The following is a 24,060-nucleotide window of genomic DNA, read 5'->3' as shown; positions in this document are numbered from 1 at the left end:
AAAAACAGGCTTCACTACACATCTTAAAATGCAGCCTAGAAATATGCCGCTTTTCAAGTTTGGAGATTTGATCATGTCATTCAAGGAGAAACATCCTTCCCCATGGACATACTGTTTATGGGGGAACATTTTTTAAAAATGCAGGCTTCGCTACACATCTTAAAATGCAGCCTAGAAATTTGCCACTTTAACTTTGGAGATTTGATCAGGTTATCCAAAGAGAAAAATCCTTCCCCATGTACATATTGCTTCTGGGAAAAGAAAAGAAAAAAGCAGGCTTCACTACACATCTTAAAATGCAGCCTAGAAATATGCCGCTTTTCAAGTTTGGAGATTTGATCATGTCATTCAAGGAGAAACATCCTTCCCCATGGACATACTGTTTATGGGGGGGAAAATTAAAAAATTCAGGCTTCGCTACACATCTTAAAATGCAGCCTAGAAATTTGCCACTTTAACTTTGGAGATTTGATCAGGTTATCCAAAGAGAAAAATCTTTCCCCATGTACATATTGCTTCTGGGAAAAGAAAAGAAAAAAGCAGGCTTTGCTACACATCTTAAAATGTAGCCTGGGGTTCTGTGTTCCATCCAACAGGCTAATGTGGGGGCTAGCCTAGCATGATGTAATTGGGAAAATGTGAGCGTAATGTTAGCATGGAGCTAACGTTAACATAGCTATGCTAGTGTTGCTATTGTTTTTGGCTTTGTGTAAAAAAAACCCAAAAAAACAGGCTTCACTACACATCTTAAAATGCAGCCTAGAAATATGCCGCTTTTCAAGTTTGGAGATTTGATCATGTCATTCAAGGAGAAACATCCTTCCCCATGGACATACTGTTTATGGGGGAACGTTTTTTTTTAAATGCAGGCTTCGCTACACATCTTAAAATGCAGCCTAGAAATTTGCCACTTTAACTTTGGAGATTTGATCAGGTTATCCAAAGAGAAAAATCCTTCCCCGTGTACATATTGCTTCTGGGAAAAGAAAAGAAAAAAGCAGGCTTTGCTACACATCTTAAAATGCAGCCTCAAGTTCTGTGTTCCATCCAACAGGCAGCTACAAATGTGGGAGCTAGCCTAGCATGATGTCGCTGGGAAAATGTGAGCGTAATGTTAGCATGGAGCTAACATGGCTATGCTCGATTTGCTATTGTCTTTGGCTTTGTGTAAAAAAAAATATATAAATGAAAACAGGCTTCACTACACATCTTAAAATGCAGCCTAGAAATATGCCGCTTTTCAAGTTTGGGGATTTGATCATGTCATTCATGGAGAAACATCCTTCCCTATTGACATATTGCTTCTGGAACTTAAAAAAATAAATAAATAAATAAAAAAGAGGCTTCGCTACACATCTTGAAATGCAGCCTAGAAATGTGCCGCTTTTAAACTATGGAGATTTGATCATGTCATTAAAAGAGAAACATCCTTCCCCGTGGACATATTGCTTTTGGGAAGAAAAAACACAAGCAGGCTTCGCTACACATCTTAAAATGCAGCCTTGAAATATACCCCCTTAATTAGCCTAGCATGATGTCGCTGGGAAAATATGGGCGTAATGTTAGCATGGAGCTAACATGGCTATGCTCGATTTGCTATTGTCTTTGGCTTTGTGTAAAAAAATATTTATAAATAAAAACAGGCTTCACTACACATCTTAAAATGCAGCCTACAAATATGCCGCTTTTCAAGTTTGGGGATTTGATCATGTCATCCAGGGAGAAACATCCTTCCCCATGGACATATTGCTTCTGGAACTAAAAAAAAAAAAAAAAAAAAAAAAAAAAAGAGGCTTCGCTACACATCTTGAAATGCAGCCTAGAAATATGTTGCTTTTTAACTATGGAGATTTGATCATGTCATTAAAGGAGAAACATCCTTCCCCGTGGACATATTGCTTTTGGGAAGAAAAAAAACACAAGCAGGCTTCGCTACACATCTTAAAATGCAGCCTTGAAATATACCCCCTTAATTAGCCTAGCATGATGTCGCTGGGAAAATATGAGCGTAATGTTAGCATGGAGCTAACATGGCTATGCTCGATTTGCTATTGTCTTTGGCTTTGTGTAAAAAAATATATATAAATGAAAACAGGCTTCACTACACATCTTAAAATGCAGCCTAGAAATATGCCGCTTTTCAAGTTTGGGGATTTGATCATGTCATTCATGGAGAAACATCCTTCCCTATTGACATATTGCTTCTGGAACTTAAAAAAATAAATAAATAAATAAAAAAGAGGCTTCGCTACACATCTTGAAATGCAGCCTAGAAATGTGCCGCTTTTAAACTATGGAGATTTGATCATGTCATTAAAAGAGAAACATCCTTCCCCGTGGACATATTGCTTTTGGGAAGAAAAAACACAAGCAGGCTTCGCTACACATCTTAACATGCAGCCTTGAAATATACCCCCTTAATTAGCCTAGCATGATGTCGCTGGGAAAATATGGGCGTAATGTTAGCATGGAGCTAACATGGCTATGCTCGATTTGCTATTGTCTTTGGCTTTGTGTAAAAAAATATTTATAAATAAAAACAGGCTTCACTACACATCTTAAAATGCAGCCTACAAATATGCCGCTTTTCAAGTTTGGGGATTTGATCATGTCATCCAGGGAGAAACATCCTTCCCCATGGACATATTGCTTCTGGAACTAAAAAAAAAAAAAAAAAAAAAAAAAAAAGAGGCTTCGCTACACATCTTGAAATGCAGCCTAGAAATATGTTGCTTTTTAACTATGGAGATTTGATCATGTCATTAAAGGAGAAACATCCTTCCCCGTGGACATATTGCTTTTGGGAAGAAAAAAAACACAAGCAGGCTTCGCTACACATCTTAAAATGCAGCCTTGAAATATACCCCCTTAATTAGCCTAGCATGATGTCGCTGGGAAAATATGAGCGTAATGTTAGCATGGAGCTAACATGGCTATGCTCGATTTGCTATTGTCTTTGGCTTTGTGTAAAAAAATATATATAAATGAAAACAGGCTTCACTACACATCTTAAAATGCAGCCTAGAAATATGCCGCTTTTCAAGTTTGGGGATTTGATCATGTCATCCAGGGAGAAACATCCTTCCCCATGGACATATCGCTTCTGGAACTAAAAAAAAAAAAAAATAAAAATAAAAAAGGCTTCGCTACACATCTTGAAATGCAGCCTAGAAATATGCCGCTTTTTAACTATGGAGATTTGATCATGTCATTAAAGGAGAAACATCCTTCCCCATGGACACATTGCTTCTGGAACTAAAAAAAAAAGAAAAAAAGAGGCTTCGCTACACATCTTGAAATGCAGCCTAGAAATATGCCGCTTTTTAACTATGGAGATTTGATCATGTCATTAAAGGAGAAACATCCTTCCCCGTGGACATATTGCTTTTGGGAAGAAAAAAACACACACACAAAAAAGCAGGCTTCGCTACACATCTTAAAATGCAGCCTTGAAATATACCACCTTAACTAGCCTAGCATGATGTCGCTGGGAAAATGTGAGCGTAATGTTAGCATGGAGCTAACATAGCCAAGCTAGTGTTTTTGGCTTTGTGTAATAAAAATAATAAGTTAAAAACAGGCTTCACTACACATCTTAAAATGCAGCCTAGAAATATGCCGCTTTTCAAGTTTGGGGATTTGATCATGTCATTCATGGAGAAACATCCTTCCTCATGGACATATTGCTTCTGGAACTTTATAAAAAAAAATTAAAAAAAATAAAAAAGGCTTTGCTACACATCTTAAAATGCAGCCTAAAAAATATGCCGCTTTAAGTTTAGAGATTTGATCATGTTATTCAAGGAGAAACATCCTTCCCCATGGACATATTGCTTCTGGGTCAAAAAAAAAGAAAAAAAAAGCAGGCTTCGCTACACATCTTAAAATGCGGCCTAAAAAATATGCCACTTTTAAGTTTAGAGATTTTATCATGTTATACAGGGAGAAACATACTTCCCAAGGACAAATTGCTTCTCGGAAAAAAATAAAAAATTAAAATGAGAAAAGCAGGCTTCGCTACACATCTTAAAATGCGGCCTGGAGTTCTGAGTTCCATCCAACAGGCAGCTACAAATGTGGGCGCTAGCCTGGCATGATGTCGCTGGGAAAATGTGAGCGTAATGTTAGCATGGAGCTAACAAAGCTATTCTAGTTTTGCTATTGTTTCTGGCTTTGTGTAAACAAAATAATAAATGAAAAACAGGTTTCGCTACACATCTTAAAATGCAGCCTAGAAATATGCCGCTTTTTAACTATGGAGATTTGATCATGTCATTAAAGGAGAAACATCCTTCCCCATGGACATAATTGCTTTTGGGAAGAAAAAAAAACACACAAAAACAACAGGCTTCGCTACACATCTTAAAATGCAGCCTTGAAATATACCCCCTTAACTAGCCTAGCATGATGTCGCTGGGAAAATGTGAGCGTAATGTTAGCATGGAGCTAACATAGCCATGCTAGTGTTTTTGGCTTTGTGTAAACAAAATAATAAATGAAAAACAGGTTTCACTACACATCTTAAAATGCAGCCTAGAAATATGCCGCTTTTCAAGTTTGGGGATTTGATCATGTCATCCAGGGAGAAACATCCTTCCCCATGGACATATTGCTTCTGGGTCCAAAAAAAAAAAAAAAAAAGCAGGCTTCGCTACACATCTTAAAATGCGGCCTAAAAAATATGCCACTTTTAAGTTTAGAGATTTTATCATGTTATACAGGGAGAAACATCCTTCCCAAGGACAAATTGCTTCTCGGAAAAAAATAAAAAATAAAAATTAGAAAAGCAGGCTTCGCTACACATCTTAAAATGCAGCCTGGAGTTCTGACTTCCATCCAACAGGCAGCTACAAATGTGGGCGCTAGCCTGGCATGATGTCGCTGGGAAAATGTGAGCGTAATGTTAGCATGGAGCTAACAAAGCTATGCTAGTTTTGCTATTGTTTCTGGCTTTGTGTAAAGAAAATAATAAATGAAAAACAGGTTTCACTACACATCTTAAAATGCAGCCTAGAAATATGCCGCTTTTTAACTATGGAGATTTGATCATGTCATTAAAGGAGAAACATCCTTCCCCATGGACATAATTGCTTTTGGGAAGAAAAAAAAACACACCAAAAAAACAGGCTTCGCTACACATCTTAAAATGCAGCCTTGAAATATACCCCCTTAACTAGCCTAGCATGATGTCGCTGGGAAAATGTGAGCGTAATGTTAGCATAGAGCTAACATAGCCATGCTAGTGTTTTTGGCTTTGTGTAATAAAAATAATAAATAAAAAACAGGCTTCACTACACATCTTAAAATGCAGCCTAGAAATATGCCGCTTTTCAAGTTTGGGGATTTGATCATGTCATTCATGGAGAAACATCCTTCCTCATGGACATATTGCTTCTGGAACTTTATTAAAAAAAAGAAAAAAATTAAAAAAGGCTTTGCTACACATCTTAAAATGCAGCCTAAAAAATATGCCGCTTTAAGTTTAGAGATTTGATCATGTTATTCAAGGAGAAACATCCTTCCCCATGGACATATTGCTTCAGGGTCAAAAAAAAAAAAAAAAAAGCAGGCTTCGCTACACATCTTAAAATGCGGCCTAAAAAATATGCCACTTTTAAGTTTAGAGATTTTAGCATGTTATACAGGGAGAAACATCCTTCCCAAGGACAAATTGCTTCTCGGGAAAAAATAAAAAATTAAAATTAGAAAAGCAGGCTTCGCTACACATCTTAAAATGCAGCCTGGAGTTCTGAGTTCCATCCAACAGGCAGCTACAAATGTGGGCGCTAGCCTGGCATGATGTCGCTGGGAAAATGTGAGCGTAATGTTAGCATGGAGCTAACAAAGCTATGCTAGTTTTGCTATTGTTTCTGGCTTTGTGTAAACAAAATAATAAATGAAAAACAGGTTTCACTACACATCTTAAAATGCAGCCTAGAAATATGCCGCTTTTTAACTATGGAGATTTGATCATGTCATTAAAGGAGAAACATCCTTCCCCATGGACATAATTGCTTTTGGGAAGAAAAAAAAACACACAAAAAAAACAGGCTTCGCTACACATCTTAAAATGCAGCCTTGAAATACACCCCCTTAACTAGCCTAGCATGATGTCGCTGGGAAAATGTGAGCGTAATGTTAGCATGGAGCTAACATAGCCATGCTAGTGTTTTTGGCTTTGTGTAATAAAAATAATAAATAAAAAACAGGCTTCACTACACATCTTAAAATGCAGCCTTGAAATATACCCCCTTAATTAGCCTAGCATGATGTCGCTGGGAAAATATGAGCGTAATGTTAGCATGGAGCTAACATGGCTATGCTCGATTTGCTATTGTCTTTGGCTTTGTGTAAAAAAATATATATAAATAAAAACAGGCTTCACTACACATCTTAAAATGCAGCCTACAAATATGCCGCTTTTCAAGTTTGGGGATTTGATCATGTCATCCAGGGAGAAACATCCTTCCCCATGGACATATTGCTTCTGGAACTAAAAAAAAAAAAAAAAAGAGGCTTCGCTACACATCTTGAAATGCAGCCTAGAATATGCCGCTTTTTAACTATGGAGATTTGATCATGTCATTAAAGGAGAAACATCCTTCCCCGTGGACATATTGCTTTTGGGAAGAAAAAAACCACAAGCAGGCTTCGCTACACATCTTAAAATGCAGCCTTGAAATATACCCCCTTAATTAGCCTAGCAAGATGTCGCTGGGAAAATATGAGCGTAATGTTAGCATGGAGCTAACATGGCTATGCTCGATTTGCTATTGTCTTTGGCTTTGTGTAAAAAATATATATATAAATGAAAACAGGCTTCACTACACATCTTAAAATGCAGCCTAGAAATATGCAGCTTTTCAAGTTTGGGGATTTGATCATGTCATCCAGGGAGAAACATCCTTCCCCATGGACATATTGCTTCTGGAACTAAAAAAAAAAATAAAAAATAAAAAAGAGGCTTCGCTACACATCTTGAAATGCAGCCTAGAAATATGTTGCTTTTTAACTATGGAGATTTGATCATGTCATTAAAGGAGAAACATCCTTCCCCGTGGACATATTGCTTTTGGGAAGAAAAAAAACACAAGCAGGCTTCGCTACACATCTTAAAATGCAGCCTTGAAATATACCCCCTTAATTAGCCTAGCATGATGTCGCTGGGAAAATGTGAGCGTAATGTTAGCATGGAGCTAACAAAGCTATGCTAGTTTTGCTATTGTTTCTGGCTTTGTGTAAACAAAATAATAAACGAAAAACAGGTTTCACTACACATCTTAAAATGCAGCCTAGAAATATGCCGCTTTTTAACTATGGAGATTTGATCATGTCATTAAAGGAGAAACATCCTTCCCCATGGACATAATTGCTTTTGGGAAGAAAAAAAAACACACAAAAAAAACAGGCTTCGCTACACATCTTAAAATGCAGCCTTGAAATATACCCCCTTAACTAGCCTAGCATGATGTCGCTGGGAAAATGTGAGCGTAATGTTAGCATGGAGCTAACATAGCCATGCTAGTGTTTTTGGCTTTGTGTAATAAAAATAATAAATAAAAAACAGGCTTCACTACACATCTTAAAATGCAGCCTAGAAATATGCCGCTTTTCAAGTTTGGGGATTTGATCATGTCATCCAGGGAGAAACATCCTTCCCCATGGACATAATTGCTTTTGGGAAGAAAAAAAAACACACAAAAACAACAGGCTTCGCTACACATCTTAAAATGCAGCCTTGAAATATACCCCCTTAACTAGCCTAGCATGATGTCGCTGGGAAAATGTGAGCGTAACGTTAGCATGGAGCTAACATAGCCATGCTAGTGTTTTTGGCTTTGGGTAGAAAAATAATAAACAGAAGCAGGCTTCACTACACATCTTAAAACACAGCCTGAAGTTCTGCCAGCTACCAATGTGGAAGCTGTAAATTTTTTTTGTGTTTTTTTTTAGCAAATATGCTAACCTAGCATGACGCTGCCGTTAAAGTAGTGTTGTTAGCACGTAGCTAACGTAACTGTGCGTGGAAAGATGGAGTCCAACCTGTCTCGGACATCTTCAGCGCAGCTTCAAAACAATCCAACAGCTCCTGCGTCATATCCAGCCTGCAGCCCACACACACAAAAAAAACCCCACAATGATGCCACAGCTGCGGGGGAAACGACACGCGGTTTCGGCGGTGGGCACTTTACACGTTGTCCATGTCGCCTCCCGCTTCCCGGTGCAACGTCTCGTCCGAGGCCTCCAGGTTGCCAGGAATGGTTTTGTGCTGCGCGGGAAAAGAGGCGTCAGTGTCCGTGCTCGTCAGGAGGCGAGGAACGTTGCGTCACCTTGCCGTGGAACGCCATCTTGAGGCAGAGGAACTTGGCGGACAGGGCGACGATGTGGCCGTATCGGTCGTGCAAGTTGCCCTGCGTTGTGGCAAAACTCATATAAGTCACAGTCATGTGATTTATGCTGTATTGCTTCTCGTCACTGCATTAGCCCTGCTAAAGTCCTGCTTGGGTCTTCCGACGTCGTTCCCAGAACATGGGACAAAGACTGCTGTGATTATTTGTCTTGTGGTCAAAGGTTACTCTACAAATGGGTTCCTTTCGTGATTGATGCTGTATTACTGCCTTAACCTAAACATTCCTGTTCACAATCAACCCCTTCTCTCTCTTCTCACATTCCCAGGGCGGATACAAAGATCTTGAACATGGGTGTCCAGGGCCACATGCTGAAAACTCAAATCATGCGGGGGCCATTTGGATATTTTTTTTTTTTTAAACCAATACAATGTATATTTTTTTTAACCTTTTGGTCCCAGGGACCCGGAAGGGTCTCAGTCATAAAACATGTTAAAAAATAATATATATTTTTTTTTAATTTAACGATGGAGGTTAATTTGTGCCTTTCGTACGAAAGCTTTTTTTTTAGAGATGTCCAATAATATCGGCAGATAAATGCTTTAAAATGTAATATCGGAAATTAACGGTATCTGTTTTTTTATTATCGGTATCAGTTGTTTTTGTTTTTTTTAATTAAATCAACATAAAAAACACAAGATACACTTACAATTAGTGCACCAACCCAAAAAACCTCCCTCCTCCATTTACACTCATTCACACAAAAGGGTTGTTTCTTTCTGTTATTAATATTCTGCTTCCTACATTATATATCAATATATATCAATACAGTCTGCAAGGGATACAGTCCGTAAGCACACATGATTGTGCGTGCTGCTGGTCCACTAATAGTACTAACCTTTAACACTTAATTTGACTCATTTTCATTCATTACTAGTTTCTATGTAACTGTTTTTATATTGTTTTACTTTCTTTTTTATTCAAGAAAATGTTTTTAACTTGTTTTATTTTATTAATTTTTAAAAAAAGGACCTCATCTTCACCATACCTGGTTGTCCAAATTAGGCATAATAATGTGTTAATTCCACGACTGTATATATCGGTATCGGTTGATATCGGTATTGGTAATTAAAAGTTGGACAATATCGGAATATCGGATATCGGTAAAAAAAAGCCATTATCGGACATCCCTACTTTTTTTGACACTGAATTCATGTAACTAAATTTTTTGTGTTTGAATTTTGTGAATTTAATTTTTTTTTACATCAAATTATGCTGACAATTTCATTGAAAAAAATTCAGTGTAAAAAAAATTCAGTGTAAAAATTGTTTACTGTAAAAAACATTTTAAGGTTCATGAGCTTCATGAATTACTGCGAGAACTAGGTGTCAGCAAAAAAATATATTTATAAAAAAATTTTTACCACTCCACTTCAATTTAAAGACAGCATAAGTCCATTCCAGATGTTTAATAATAATTAGGTTATTTTTTTCCTACCTACCATTGTTCTCTGACTACAAAATAATACAAAAATAAAATAAAAATGAAATAAAATAAAATAAAAATAAAATAAAATAAAATACAAATAATATATATATATTTTTTTAATTTAACGATGGAGTTTAATTTGTGTCTTTCGTATGAAAGCTTTTTTTGACACTGAATTCATGTAACTACATCTTTTGTGTTTGAATTTTGTGAACTGAAGTTTTTTTTACATCAAATTATGCTGACAATTTCATTGAAAAAAATTCAGTGTAAAAAAGATTCAGTGTAGGGATGTCCGATAATGGCTTTTATGCCGATATCCGATTAATTACCGATACCGATATCAACCGATACCGATATATACGGTCGTGGAATTAACACATTATTATGCCTAATTTGGACAACCAGGTATGGTGAAGATAAGGTCCTTTTTTAAAAAATTTATCAAATAAAATGACATAAATAAATTAAAAACATTTTCTTGAATAAAAAAAGAAAGTAAAACAATATAAAAACAGTTACATAGAAACTAGTAATTAATGAAAATTAGTCAAATTAAGTGGTAAAGGTTAGTACTTTTGGTGGAGCAGCAGCACGCACAATCATGTGTGCTTACGGACTGTATCCCTTGCAGACTGTATTGATATATATTGATATATAATGTAGGAAGCAGAATATTAATCACAGAAAGAAACAACCCTTTTGTGTGAATGAGTGTGAATGGGGGAGGGAGGTTTTTTGGCTTGGTGCACTAATTGTAAGTTTATCTTGTGTTTTTTATGTTCATTTAATAAAAACAAAAAAAACAAAAAAAAAACAAAAAAACGATACCGATAATTTCCGATATTACCTTTTAAAGCATTTATTGTTATTATCGGACATCTCTAATTCAGTGTAAAAAAAAAAAGTACTGTAAAAAACATTTTAAGGTTCATGAGCTTCATGAATTACTGCGAGAACTATGTGTCAGCAAAAAAAATAAAAAAATAAAAGTAAAAATGACCACTCCACTTCAACTTAAAGACAGCATAAGTCCATTCCAGGTGGTTATTAATAATTAGGTTATTTTTTTCCTACCTACCATTGTTCTCTGACTACAAAATAATGCAAAAATAAAAAGTATGTCTGCTTCCTGTTGATATGTCGGTATCGGCCACTACTCATTATTTGGCATCAATTATTTTTACGTGCGTCTGGCTTGTGCGTATCGCGAGCTTAGCTGCTGTGTGGCGACTAGCTTCATGTTGACCTTTTTTGAAAAATGACTTTCGTAAAAAATACATTCCCACTTGTTGGTGTTTGTCTGCGCAACTTCCTGTCCTCGTAACCAGCTCGGAAGAGTCCCTTTTTTTTTGACAAGGTGGCGGCGGAAGAGTACTCACCCACAGTGCCCCCATGTCCTTCACGTTGCGGCAGTACCTGTGCGAGTCTCGGACACACTGCGGCGGAACACACACAAAGGACGGCAAAGCTCAGCGAGGGGCGAGGGAATGGGGGAGGCGTGGCGTGGCGTGGCGGACGCTTACATTGCGATGGCCGTCTCGGAGCACTTTGTGCAGCACGTAGCAGAACTTCCAGCTGACGATGGCGTTGCTGGACAGCGGCAGGTTGAGGGTGTACGACCAGAAGGTGGCGGCACCGCCCTCCTTGTGCGTCCCCAGGAGGATGTCGTGGCGTGTCAAGGAAGGAGGAGGAGAGCGCCTAACAAACCCGCCACACCGCCCACGCGGGAGCAAAGGATACTGCGCACGTACTTGGACTTGGGCGGCGCTTCGTTGGCGGTGAGAGACTTGCTGATGTTGTGCAGCTGACAAGAAGCGACAGTGTGAGGGCCGACACTTTAGTGTGTGTCGTCAGTGTGAGGACCGACACTTTAGTGTGTGTCGTCAGTGTGAGGGCCGACACTTTAGTGTGTGTCGTCACTTTAGTGTGTGTCGTCAGTGTGAGGGCCGACACTTTAGTGTGTGTCGTCACTTTAGTGTGTGTCGTCAGTGTGAGGGCCGACACTTTAGTGTGTGTCGTCAGTGTGAGGACCGACACTTTAGTGTGTGTCGTCAGTGTGAGGACCGACACTTTAGTGTGTGTCGTCACTTTAGTGTGTGTCGTCAGTGTGAGGGCCGACACTTTAGTGTGTGTCGTCAGTGTGAGGACCGACACTTTAGTGTGTGTCGTCACTTTAGTGTGTGTCGTCAGTGTGAGGGCCGACACTTTAGTGTGTCGTCAGTGTGAGGACCGACACTTTAGTGTGTGTCGTCACTTTAGTGTGTGTCGTCAGTGTGAGGGCCGACACTTTAGTGTGTGTCGTCACTTTAGTGTGTGTCGTCAGTGTGAGGGCCGACACTTTAGTGTGTGTCGTCAGTGTGAGGACCGACACTTTAGTGTGTGTCGTCACTTTAGTGTGTGTCGTCAGTGTGAGGACCGACACTTTAGTGTGTGTCGTCACTTTAGTGTGTGTCGTCAGTGTGAGGACCGACACTTTAGTGTGTGTCGTCACTTTAGTGTGTGTCGTCAGTGTGAGGACCGACACTTTAGTGTGTGTCGTCACTTTAGTGTGTGTCGTCAGTGTGAGGACCGACACTTTAGTGTGTGTCGTCAGTGTGAGGGCCGACACTTTAGTGTGTGTCGTCACTTTAGTGTGTGTCGTCAGTGTGAGGACCGACACTTTAGTGTGTGTCGTCACTTTAGTGTGTGTCGTCAGTGTGAGGACCGACACTTTAGTGTGTGTCGTCAGTGTGAGGACCGACACTTTAGTGTGTGTCGTCACTTTAGTGTGTGTCGTCAGTGTGAGGACAGACACTTTAGTGTGTGTCGTCAGTGTGAGGGCCGACACTTTAGTGTGTGTCGTCACTTTAGTGTGTGTCGTCAGTGTGAGGGCCGACACTTTAGTGTGTGTCGTCAGTGTGAGGACCGACACTTTAGTGTGTGTCGTCACTTTAGTGTGTGTCGTCAGTGTGAGGACCGACACTTTAGTGTGTGTCGTCAGTGTGAGGGCCGACACTTTAGTGTGTGTCGTCACTTTAGTGTGTGTCGTCAGTGTGAGGACCGACACTTTAGTGTGTGTCGTCACTTTAGTGTGTGTCGTCAGTGTGAGGACCGACACTTTAGTGTGTGTCGTCAGTGTGAGGACCGACACTTTAGTGTGTGTCGTCACTTTAGTGTGTGTCGTCAGTGTGAGGGCCGACACTTTAGTGTGTGTCGTCACTTTAGTGTGTGTCGTCAGTGTGAGGACCGACACTTTAGTGTGTGTCGTCACTTTAGTGTGTGTCGTCAGTGTGAGGACCGACACTTTAGTGTGTGTCGTCAGTGTGAGGACCGACACTTTAGTGTGTGTCGTCACTTTAGTGTGTGTCGTCAGTGTGAGGGCCGACACTTTAGTGTGTGTCGTCAGTGTGAGGACCGACACTTTAGTGTGTGTCGTCACTTTAGTGTGTGTCGTCAGTGTGAGGACCGACACTTTAGTGTGTGTCGTCACTTTAGTGTGTGTCGTCAGTGTGAGGACCGACACTTTAGTGTGTGTCGTCACTTTAGTGTGTGTCGTCAGTGTGAGGGCCGACACTTTAGTGTGTGTCGTCAGTGTGAGGACCGACACTTTAGTGTGTGTCGTCACTTTAGTGTGTGTCGTCAGTGTGAGGACCGACACTTTAGTGTGTGTCGTCAGTGTGAGGACCGACACTTTAGTGTGTGTCGTCACTTTAGTGTGTGTCGTCAGTGTGAGGACAGACACTTTAGTGTGTGTCGTCACTTTAGTGTGTGTCGTCAGTGTGAGGACCGACACTTTAGTGTGTGTCGTCAGTGTGAGGACCGACACTTTAGTGTGTGTCGTCAGTGTGAGGACCGACACTTTAGTGTGTGTCGTCACTTTAGTGTGTGTCGTCAGTGTGAGGACCGACACTTTAGTGTGTGTCGTCACTTTAGTGTGTGTCGTCAGTGTGAGGACCGACACTTTAGTGTGTGTCGTCAGTGTGAGGACCGACACTTTAGTGTGTGTCGTCACTTTAGTGTGTGTCGTCAGTGTGAGGACCGACACTTTAGTGTGTGTCGTCAGTGTGAGGACCGACACTTTAGTGTGTGTCGTCACTTTAGTGTGTGTCGTCAGTGTGAGGGCCGACACTTTAGTGTGTGTCGTCAGTGTGAGGACCGACACTTTAGTGTGTGTCGTCACTTTAGTGTGTGTCGTCAGTGTGAGGGCCGACACTTTAGTGTGTGTCGTCAGTGTGAGGACCGACACTTTAGTGTGTGTCGTCACTTTAGTGTGTGTCGTCAGTGTGAGGACCGACACTTTAGTGTGTGTCGTCAGTGTGAGGGCCGACACTTTAGTGTGTGTCGTCAGTGTGAGGACCGACACTTTAGTGTGTGTCGTCAGTGTGAGGACCGACACTTTAGTGTGTGTCGTCAGTGTGAGGACCGACACTTTAGTGTGTGTCGTCACTTTAGTGTGTGTCGTCAGTGTGAGGACCGACACTTTAGTGTGAGTGTGTGTCGTCAGTGTGAGGACCGACACTTTAGTGTGTGTCGTCAGTGTGAGGACCGACACTTTAGTGTGTGTCGTCAGTGTGAGGACCGACACTTTAGTGTGTGTCGTCAGTGTGAGGGCCGACACTTTAGTGTGTGTCGTCAGTGTGAGGACCGACACTTTAGTGTGTGTCGTCAGTGTGAGGGCCGACACTTTAGTGTGTGTCGTCAGTGTGAGAACCGACACTTTAGTGTGTGTCGTCAGTGTGAGGACCGACACTTTAGTGTGTGTCGTCAGTGTGAGGACCGACACTTTAGTGTGTGTCGTCAGTGTGAGGACCGACACTTTAGTGTGTGTCGTCAGTGTGAGGACCGACACTTTAGTGTGTGTCGTCAGTGTGAGGACCGACACTTTATAGTGTGTGTCGTCAGTGTGAGGACCGACACTTTAGTGTGTGTCGTCAGTGTGAGGACCGACACTTTAGTGTGTGTCGTCACTTTAGTGTGTGTCGTCAGTGTGAGGACCGACACTTTAGTGTGTGTCGTCAGTGTGAGGACCGACACTTTAGTGTGTGTCGTCAGTGTGAGGACCGACACTTTAGTGTGTGTCGTCACTTTAGTGTGTGTCGTCAGTGTGAGGACCGACACTTTAGTGTGTGTCGTCAGTGTGAGGACCGACACTTTAGTGTGTGTCGTCACTTTAGTGTGTGTCGTCAGTGTGAGGACCGACACTTTAGTGTGTGTCGTCACTTTAGTGTGTGTCGTCAGTGTGAGGGCCGACACTTTAGTGTGTGTCGTCAGTGTGAGGGCCGACACTTTAGTGTGTGTCGTCAGTGTGAGGGCCGACACTTTAGTGTGTGTCGTCAGTGTGAGGACCGACACTTTAGTGTGTGTCGTCACTTTAGTGTGTGTCGTCAGTGTGAGGACCGACACTTTAGTGTGTGTCGTCACTTTAGTGTGTGTCGTCAGTGTGAGGACCGACACTTTAGTGTGTGTCGTCAGTGTGAGGACCGACACTTTAGTGTGTGTCGTCACTTTAGTGTGTGTCGTCAGTGTGAGGACCGACACTTTAGTGTGTGTCGTCAGTGTGAGGACCGACACTTTAGTGTGTGTCGTCACTTTAGTGTGTGTCGTCAGTGTGAGGACCGACATTTTAGTGTGTGTCGTCAGTGTGAGGACCGACACTTTACTGTGTGTCGTCAGTGTGAGGACCGACACTTTAGTGTGTGTCGTCAGTGTGAGGGCCGACACTTTAGTGTGTGTCGTCATTGTGAGGACCGACACTTTAGTGTGTGTCGTCAGTGTGAGGGCCGACACTTTAGTGTGTGTCGTCAGTGTGAGGGCCGACACTTTAGTGTGTGTCGTCAGTGTGAGGGCCGACACTTTAGTGTGTGTCGTCAGTGTGAGGACCGACACTTTAGTGTGTGTCGTCAGTGTGAGGGCCGACACTTTAGTGTGTGTCGTCAGTGTGAGGACCGACACTTTAGTGTGTGTCGTCAGTGTGAGGACCGACACTTTAGTGTGTGTCGTCAGTGTGAGGACCGACACTTTAGTGTGTGTCGTCAGTGTGAGGACCGACTGTAGCGCTTTAGTGTGTGTCATCAGTGTGAGGACCGACTCTAGCACTTTAGTGTGTCGTCAGTGTGAGGACCGACACTTTAGTGTGTGTCGTCACTTTAGTGTGTGTCGTCAGTGTGAGGACCGACACTTTAGTGTGTGTCGTCAGTGTGAGGGCCGACACTTTAGTGTGTGTCGTCAGTGTGAGGACCGACACTTTAGTGTGTGTCGTCACTTTAGTGTGTGTCGTCAGTGTGAGGACCGACACTTTAGTGTGTGTCGTCAGTGTGAGGGCCGACACTTTAGTGTGTGTCGTCAGTGTGAGGGCCGACACTTTAGTGTGTGTCGTCAGTGTGAGGACCGACACTTTAGTGTGTGTCGTCAGTGTGAGGGCCGACACTTTAGTGTGTGTCGTCACTTTAGTGTGTGTCGTCAGTGTGAGGGCCGACACTTTAGTGTGTGTCGTCACTTTAGTGTGTGTCGTCAGTGTGAGGGCCGACACTTTAGTGTGTGTCGTCAGTGTGAGGACCGACACTTTAGTGTGTGTCGTCAGTGTGAGGACCGACACTTTAGTGTGTGTCGTCACTTTAGTGTGTGTCGTCAGTGTGAGGGCCGACACTTTAGTGTGTGTCGTCAGTGTGAGGACCGACACTTTAGTGTGTGTCGTCACTTTAGTGTGTGTCGTCAGTGTGAGGGCCGACACTTTAGTGTGTCGTCAGTGTGAGGACCGACACTTTAGTGTGTGTCGTCACTTTAGTGTGTGTCGTCAGTGTGAGGGCCGACACTTTAGTGTGTGTCGTCACTTTAGTGTGTGTCGTCAGTGTGAGGGCCGACACTTTAGTGTGTGTCGTCAGTGTGAGGACCGACACTTTAGTGTGTGTCGTCACTTTAGTGTGTGTCGTCAGTGTGAGGACCGACACTTTAGTGTGTGTCGTCACTTTAGTGTGTGTCGTCAGTGTGAGGACCGACACTTTAGTGTGTGTCGTCACTTTAGTGTGTGTCGTCAGTGTGAGGACCGACACTTTAGTGTGTGTCGTCACTTTAGTGTGTGTCGTCAGTGTGAGGACCGACACTTTAGTGTGTGTCGTCAGTGTGAGGGCCGACACTTTAGTGTGTGTCGTCACTTTAGTGTGTGTCGTCAGTGTGAGGACCGACACTTTAGTGTGTGTCGTCACTTTAGTGTGTGTCGTCAGTGTGAGGACCGACACTTTAGTGTGTGTCGTCAGTGTGAGGACCGACACTTTAGTGTGTGTCGTCACTTTAGTGTGTGTCGTCAGTGTGAGGACAGACACTTTAGTGTGTGTCGTCAGTGTGAGGGCCGACACTTTAGTGTGTGTCGTCACTTTAGTGTGTGTCGTCAGTGTGAGGGCCGACACTTTAGTGTGTGTCGTCAGTGTGAGGACCGACACTTTAGTGTGTGTCGTCACTTTAGTGTGTGTCGTCAGTGTGAGGACCGACACTTTAGTGTGTGTCGTCAGTGTGAGGGCCGACACTTTAGTGTGTGTCGTCACTTTAGTGTGTGTCGTCAGTGTGAGGACCGACACTTTAGTGTGTGTCGTCACTTTAGTGTGTGTCGTCAGTGTGAGGACCGACACTTTAGTGTGTGTCGTCAGTGTGAGGACCGACACTTTAGTGTGTGTCGTCACTTTAGTGTGTGTCGTCAGTGTGAGGGCCGACACTTTAGTGTGTGTCGTCACTTTAGTGTGTGTCGTCAGTGTGAGGACCGACACTTTAGTGTGTGTCGTCACTTTAGTGTGTGTCGTCAGTGTGAGGACCGACACTTTAGTGTGTGTCGTCAGTGTGAGGACCGACACTTTAGTGTGTGTCGTCACTTTAGTGTGTGTCGTCAGTGTGAGGGCCGACACTTTAGTGTGTGTCGTCAGTGTGAGGACCGACACTTTAGTGTGTGTCGTCACTTTAGTGTGTGTCGTCAGTGTGAGGACCGACACTTTAGTGTGTGTCGTCACTTTAGTGTGTGTCGTCAGTGTGAGGACCGACACTTTAGTGTGTGTCGTCACTTTAGTGTGTGTCGTCAGTGTGAGGGCCGACACTTTAGTGTGTGTCGTCAGTGTGAGGACCGACACTTTAGTGTGTGTCGTCACTTTAGTGTGTGTCGTCAGTGTGAGGACCGACACTTTAGTGTGTGTCGTCAGTGTGAGGACCGACACTTTAGTGTGTGTCGTCACTTTAGTGTGTGTCGTCAGTGTGAGGACAGACACTTTAGTGTGTGTCGTCACTTTAGTGTGTGTCGTCAGTGTGAGGACCGACACTTTAGTGTGTGTCGTCAGTGTGAGGACCGACACTTTAGTGTGTGTCGTCAGTGTGAGGACCGACACTTTAGTGTGTGTCGTCACTTTAGTGTGTGTCGTCAGTGTGAGGACCGACACTTTAGTGTGTGTCGTCACTTTAGTGTGTGTCGTCAGTGTGAGGACCGACACTTTAGTGTGTGTCGTCAGTGTGAGGACCGACACTTTAGTGTGTGTCGTCACTTTAGTGTGTGTCGTCAGTGTGAGGACCGACACTTTAGTGTGTGTCGTCAGTGTGAGGACCGACACTTTAGTGTGTGTCGTCACTTTAGTGTGTGTCGTCAGTGTGAGGGCCGACACTTTAGTGTGTGTCGTCAGTGTGAGGACCGACACTTTAGTGTGTGTCGTCACTTTAGTGTGTGTCGTCAGTGTGAGGGCCGACACTTTAGTGTGTGTCGTCAGTGTGAGGACCGACACTTTAGTGTGTGTCGTCACTTTAGTGTGTGTCGTCAGTGTGAGGACCGACACTTTAGTGTGTGTCGTCAGTGTGAGGGCCGACACTTTAGTGTGTGTCGTCAGTGTGAGGACCGACACTTTAGTGTGTGTCGTCAGTGTGAGGACCGACACTTTAGTGTGTGTCGTCAGTGTGAGGACCGACACTTTAGTGTGTGTCGTCACTTTAGTGTGTGTCGTCAGTGTGAGGACCGACACTTTAGTGTGAGTGTGTGTCGTCAGTGTGAGGACCGACACTTTAGTGTGTGTCGTCAGTGTGAGGACCGACACTTTAGTGTGTGTCGTCAGTGTGAGGACCGACACTTTAGTGTGTGTCGTCAGTGTGAGGGCCGACACTTTAGTGTGTGTCGTCAGTGTGAGGACCGACACTTTAGTGTGTGTCGTCAGTGTGAGGGCCGACACTTTAGTGTGTGTCGTCAGTGTGAGAACCGACACTTTAGTGTGTGTCGTCAGTGTGAGGACCGACACTTTAGTGTGTGTCGTCAGTGTGAGGACCGACACTTTAGTGTGTGTCGTCAGTGTGAGGACCGACACTTTAGTGTGTGTCGTCAGTGTGAGGACCGACACTTTAGTGTGTGTCGTCAGTGTGAGGACCGACACTTTATAGTGTGTGTCGTCAGTGTGAGGACCGACACTTTAGTGTGTGTCGTCAGTGTGAGGACCGACACTTTAGTGTGTGTCGTCACTTTAGTGTGTGTCGTCAGTGTGAGGACCGACACTTTAGTGTGTGTCGTCAGTGTGAGGACCGACACTTTAGTGTGTGTCGTCAGTGTGAGGACCGACACTTTAGTGTGTGTCGTCACTTTAGTGTGTGTCGTCAGTGTGAGGACCGACACTTTAGTGTGTGTCGTCAGTGTGAGGACCGACACTTTAGTGTGTGTCGTCACTTTAGTGTGTGTCGTCAGTGTGAGGACCGACACTTTAGTGTGTGTCGTCACTTTAGTGTGTGTCGTCAGTGTGAGGGCCGACACTTTAGTGTGTGTCGTCAGTGTGAGGGCCGACACTTTAGTGTGTGTCGTCAGTGTGAGGGCCGACACTTTAGTGTGTGTCGTCAGTGTGAGGACCGACACTTTAGTGTGTGTCGTCACTTTAGTGTGTGTCGTCAGTGTGAGGACCGACACTTTAGTGTGTGTCGTCACTTTAGTGTGTGTCGTCAGTGTGAGGACCGACACTTTAGTGTGTGTCGTCAGTGTGAGGACCGACACTTTAGTGTGTGTCGTCACTTTAGTGTGTGTCGTCAGTGTGAGGACCGACACTTTAGTGTGTGTCGTCAGTGTGAGGACCGACACTTTAGTGTGTGTCGTCACTTTAGTGTGTGTCGTCAGTGTGAGGACCGACATTTTAGTGTGTGTCGTCAGTGTGAGGACCGACACTTTACTGTGTGTCGTCAGTGTGAGGACCGACACTTTAGTGTGTGTCGTCAGTGTGAGGGCCGACACTTTAGTGTGTGTCGTCATTGTGAGGACCGACACTTTAGTGTGTGTCGTCAGTGTGAGGGCCGACACTTTAGTGTGTGTCGTCAGTGTGAGGGCCGACACTTTAGTGTGTGTCGTCAGTGTGAGGGCCGACACTTTAGTGTGTGTCGTCAGTGTGAGGACCGACACTTTAGTGTGTGTCGTCAGTGTGAGGGCCGACACTTTAGTGTGTGTCGTCAGTGTGAGGACCGACACTTTAGTGTGTGTCGTCAGTGTGAGGACCGACACTTTAGTGTGTGTCGTCAGTGTGAGGACCGACACTTTAGTGTGTGTCGTCAGTGTGAGGACCGACTGTAGCGCTTTAGTGTGTGTCATCAGTGTGAGGACCGACTCTAGCACTTTAGTGTGTCGTCAGTGTGAGGACCGACACTTTAGTGTGTGTCGTCACTTTAGTGTGTGTCGTCAGTGTGAGGACCGACACTTTAGTGTGTGTCGTCAGTGTGAGGGCCGACACTTTAGTGTGTGTCGTCAGTGTGAGGACCGACACTTTAGTGTGTGTCGTCACTTTAGTGTGTGTCGTCAGTGTGAGGACCGACACTTTAGTGTGTGTCGTCAGTGTGAGGGCCGACACTTTAGTGTGTGTCGTCAGTGTGAGGGCCGACACTTTAGTGTGTGTCGTCAGTGTGAGGACCGACACTTTAGTGTGTGTCGTCAGTGTGAGGACCGACACTTTAGTGTGTGTCGTCAGTGTGAGGACCGACTGTAGCGCTTTAGTGTGTGTCATCAGTGTGAGGACCGACTCTAGCACTTTAGTGTGTGTCGTCAGTGTGAGGACCGACACTTTAGTGTGTGTCGTCACTTTAGTGTGTGTCGTCAGTGTGAGGACCGACACTTTAGTGTGTGTCGTCAGTGTGAGGGCCGACACTTTAGTGTGTGTCGTCAGTGTGAGGACCGACACTTTAGTGTGTGTCGTCACTTTAGTGTGTGTCGTCAGTGTGAGGACCGACACTTTAGTGTGTGTCGTCAGTGTGAGGGCCGACACTTTAGTGTGTGTCGTCAGTGTGAGGGCCGACACTTTAGTGTGTGTCGTCAGTGTGAGGACCGACACTTTAGTGTGTGTCGTCACTTTAGTGTGTGTCGTCAGTGTGAGGACCGACACTTTAGTGTGTGTCGTCAGTGTGAGGACCGACACTTTACTGTGTGTCGTCAGTGTGAGGACCGACACTTTAGTGTGTGTCGTCAGTGTGAGAACCGACACTTTAGTGTGTGTCGTCAGTGTGAGGACCGACACTTTAGTGTGTGTCGTCAGTGTGAGGGCCGACACTTTAGTGTGTGTCGTCAGTGTGAGGGCCGACACTTTAGTGTGTGTCGTCAGTGTGAGGGCCGACACTTTAGTGTGTGTCGTCAGTGTGAGGGCCGACACTTTAGTGTGTGTCGTCAGTGTGAGGGCCGACACTTTAGTGTGTGTCGTCAGTGTGAGGGCCGACACTTTAGTGTGTGTCGTCAGTGTGAGGACCGACACTTTAGTGTGTGTCGTCAGTGTGAGGACCGACACTTTAGTGTGTGTCGTCAGTGTGAGGGCCGACACTTTAGTGTGTGTCGTCAGTGTGAGGACCGACACTTTAGTGTGTGTCGTCAGTGTGAGGGCCGACACTTTAGTGTGTGTTGTCAGTGTGAGGACCGACACTTTAGTGTGTGTCGTCAGTGTGAGGACCGACACTTTAGTGTGTGTCGTCAGTTTGAGGACCGACACTTTAGTGTGTGTTGTCAGTGTGAGGACCGACTCTAGCACTTTAGTGTGTGTCGTCAGTGTGAGGGCAGACAATTTAGTGTGTGTCGTCAGTGTGAGGGCCGACACTTTAGTGTGTGTCGTCAGTGTGAGGACCGACAATTTAGTGTGTGTCGTCAGTGTGAGGGCCGACACTTTAGTGTGTGTCGTCAGTGTGAGGGCCGACACTTTAGTGTGTGTCGTCAGTGTGAGGACCGACACTTTAGTGTGTGTCGTCAGTGTGAGGACCGACACTTTAGTGTGTGTTGTCAGTGTGAGGACCGACTCTAGCACTTTAGTGTGTGTCGTCAGTGTGAGGACCGACTCTAGCACTTTAGTGTGTGTCGTCAGTGTGAGGACCGACTCTAGCACTTTAGTGTGTGTCGTCAGTGTGAGGACCGACTCTAGCACTTTAGTGTGTGTCGTCAGTGTGAGGACCGACTCTAGCACTTTAGTGTGTGTCGTCAGTGTGAGGACCGACACTAGCGCTTTAGTGTGTGTCGTCAGTGTGAGGATCGACTCTAGCACTTTAGTGTGTGTCGTCAGTGTGAGGATCGACTCTAGCACTTTAGTGTGTGTCGTCAGTGTGAGGATCGACTCTAGCACTTTAGTGTGTGTCGTCAGTGTGAGGATCGACTCTAGCACTTTAGTGTGTGTCGTCAGTGTGAGGACCGACTCTAGCACTTTAGTGTGTGTCGTCAGTGTGAGGACCGACTCTAGCACTTTAGTGTGTGTCGTCAGTGTGAGGGCCGACACTTTAGTGTGTGTCGTCAGTGTGAGGACCGACACTTTAGTGTGTGTCGTCAGTGTGAGGGCCGACACTTTAGTGTGTGTCGTCAGTGTGAGGGCCGACACTTTAGTGTGTGTTGTCAGTGTGAGGACCGACACTTTAGTGTGTGTCGTCAGTGTGAGGACCGACACTTTAGTGTGTGTCGTCAGTTTGAGGACCGACACTTTAGTGTGTGTTGTCAGTGTGAGGACCGACTCTAGCACTTTAGTGTGTGTCGTCAGTGTGAGGGCAGACAATTTAGTGTGTGTCGTCAGTGTGAGGGCCGACACTTTAGTGTGTGTCGTCAGTGTGAGGACCGACAATTTAGTGTGTGTCGTCAGTGTGAGGGCCGACACTTTAGTGTGTGTCGTCAGTGTGAGGGCCGACACTTTAGTGTGTGTCGTCAGTGTGAGGACCGACACTTTAGTGTGTGTCGTCAGTGTGAGGACCGACACTTTAGTGTGTGTCGTCAGTGTGAGGACCGACTCTAGCACTTTAGTGTGTGTCGTCAGTGTGAGGACCGACTCTAGCACTTTAGTGTGTGTCGTCAGTGTGAGGACCGACTCTAGCACTTTAGTGTGTGTCGTCAGTGTGAGGATCGACTCTAGCACTTTAGTGTGTGTCGTCAGTGTGAGGACCAACACTTTAGTGTGTGTCGTCAGTGTGAGGACCGACTCTAGCACTTTAGTGTGTGTCGTCAGTGTGAGGACCGACTCTAGCACTTTAGTGTGTGTCGTCAGTGTGAGGACCGACTCTAGCACTTTAGTGTGTGTCGTCAGTGTGAGGACCGACTCTAGCACTTTAGTGTGTGTCGTCAGTGTGAGGACCGACACTAGCGCTTTAGTGTGTGTCGTCAGTGTGAGGATCGACTCTAGCACTTTAGTGTGTGTCGTCAGTGTGAGGATCGACTCTAGCACTTTAGTGTGTGTCGTCAGTGTGAGGATCGACTCTAGCACTTTAGTGTGTGTCGTCAGTGTGAGGATCGACTCTAGCACTTTAGTGTGTGTCGTCAGTGTGAGGACCGACTCTAGCACTTTAGTGTGTGTCGTCAGTGTGAGGACCGACTCTAGCACTTTAGTGTGTGTCGTCAGTGTGAGGGCCGACACTTTAGTGTGTGTCGTCAGTGTGAGGACCGACACTTTAGTGTGTGTCGTCAGTGTGAGGGCCGACACTTTAGTGTGTGTCGTCAGTGTGAGGGCCGACACTTTAGTGTGTGTTGTCAGTGTGAGGACCGACACTTTAGTGTGTGTCGTCAGTGTGAGGACCGACACTTTAGTGTGTGTCGTCAGTTTGAGGACCGACACTTTAGTGTGTGTTGTCAGTGTGAGGACCGACTCTAGCACTTTAGTGTGTGTCGTCAGTGTGAGGGCAGACAATTTAGTGTGTGTCGTCAGTGTGAGGGCCGACACTTTAGTGTGTGTCGTCAGTGTGAGGACCGACAATTTAGTGTGTGTCGTCAGTGTGAGGGCCGACACTTTAGTGTGTGTCGTCAGTGTGAGGGCC

At 44.5% G+C, this 24,060-nt stretch overlaps 1 protein-coding gene across 1 annotated transcript in view; it reads right to left on the bottom strand.

The window, feature by feature from the left end:
* Positions 1-24,060, bottom strand: part of LOC133656320 (huntingtin-interacting protein 1-related protein-like) — a 96,846-nt gene that overhangs the window by 59,303 nt on the left and 13,483 nt on the right. The window contains exons 3-8 of the mRNA XM_062057349.1: positions 11,581-11,644; positions 11,364-11,506; positions 11,220-11,276; positions 8,331-8,411; positions 8,193-8,269; positions 8,044-8,105 (exon numbers count right to left, since the gene is read on the bottom strand). Of these exons, the coding sequence (XP_061913333.1) occupies positions 8,044-8,105; positions 8,193-8,269; positions 8,331-8,411; positions 11,220-11,276; positions 11,364-11,506; positions 11,581-11,644 (484 nt within the window). The remainder of the gene's footprint in view (positions 1-8,043; positions 8,106-8,192; positions 8,270-8,330; positions 8,412-11,219; positions 11,277-11,363; positions 11,507-11,580; positions 11,645-24,060) is intronic.

This window comes from Entelurus aequoreus, linkage group LG08 (genome assembly GCF_033978785.1).
Source record: "Entelurus aequoreus isolate RoL-2023_Sb linkage group LG08, RoL_Eaeq_v1.1, whole genome shotgun sequence".
Classification (NCBI taxonomy): Eukaryota; Metazoa; Chordata; class Actinopteri; order Syngnathiformes; family Syngnathidae; genus Entelurus; species Entelurus aequoreus.
Note: the sequence above shows the minus strand (reverse complement) of the source record. Positions and strands in the feature narration are given on the sequence as shown.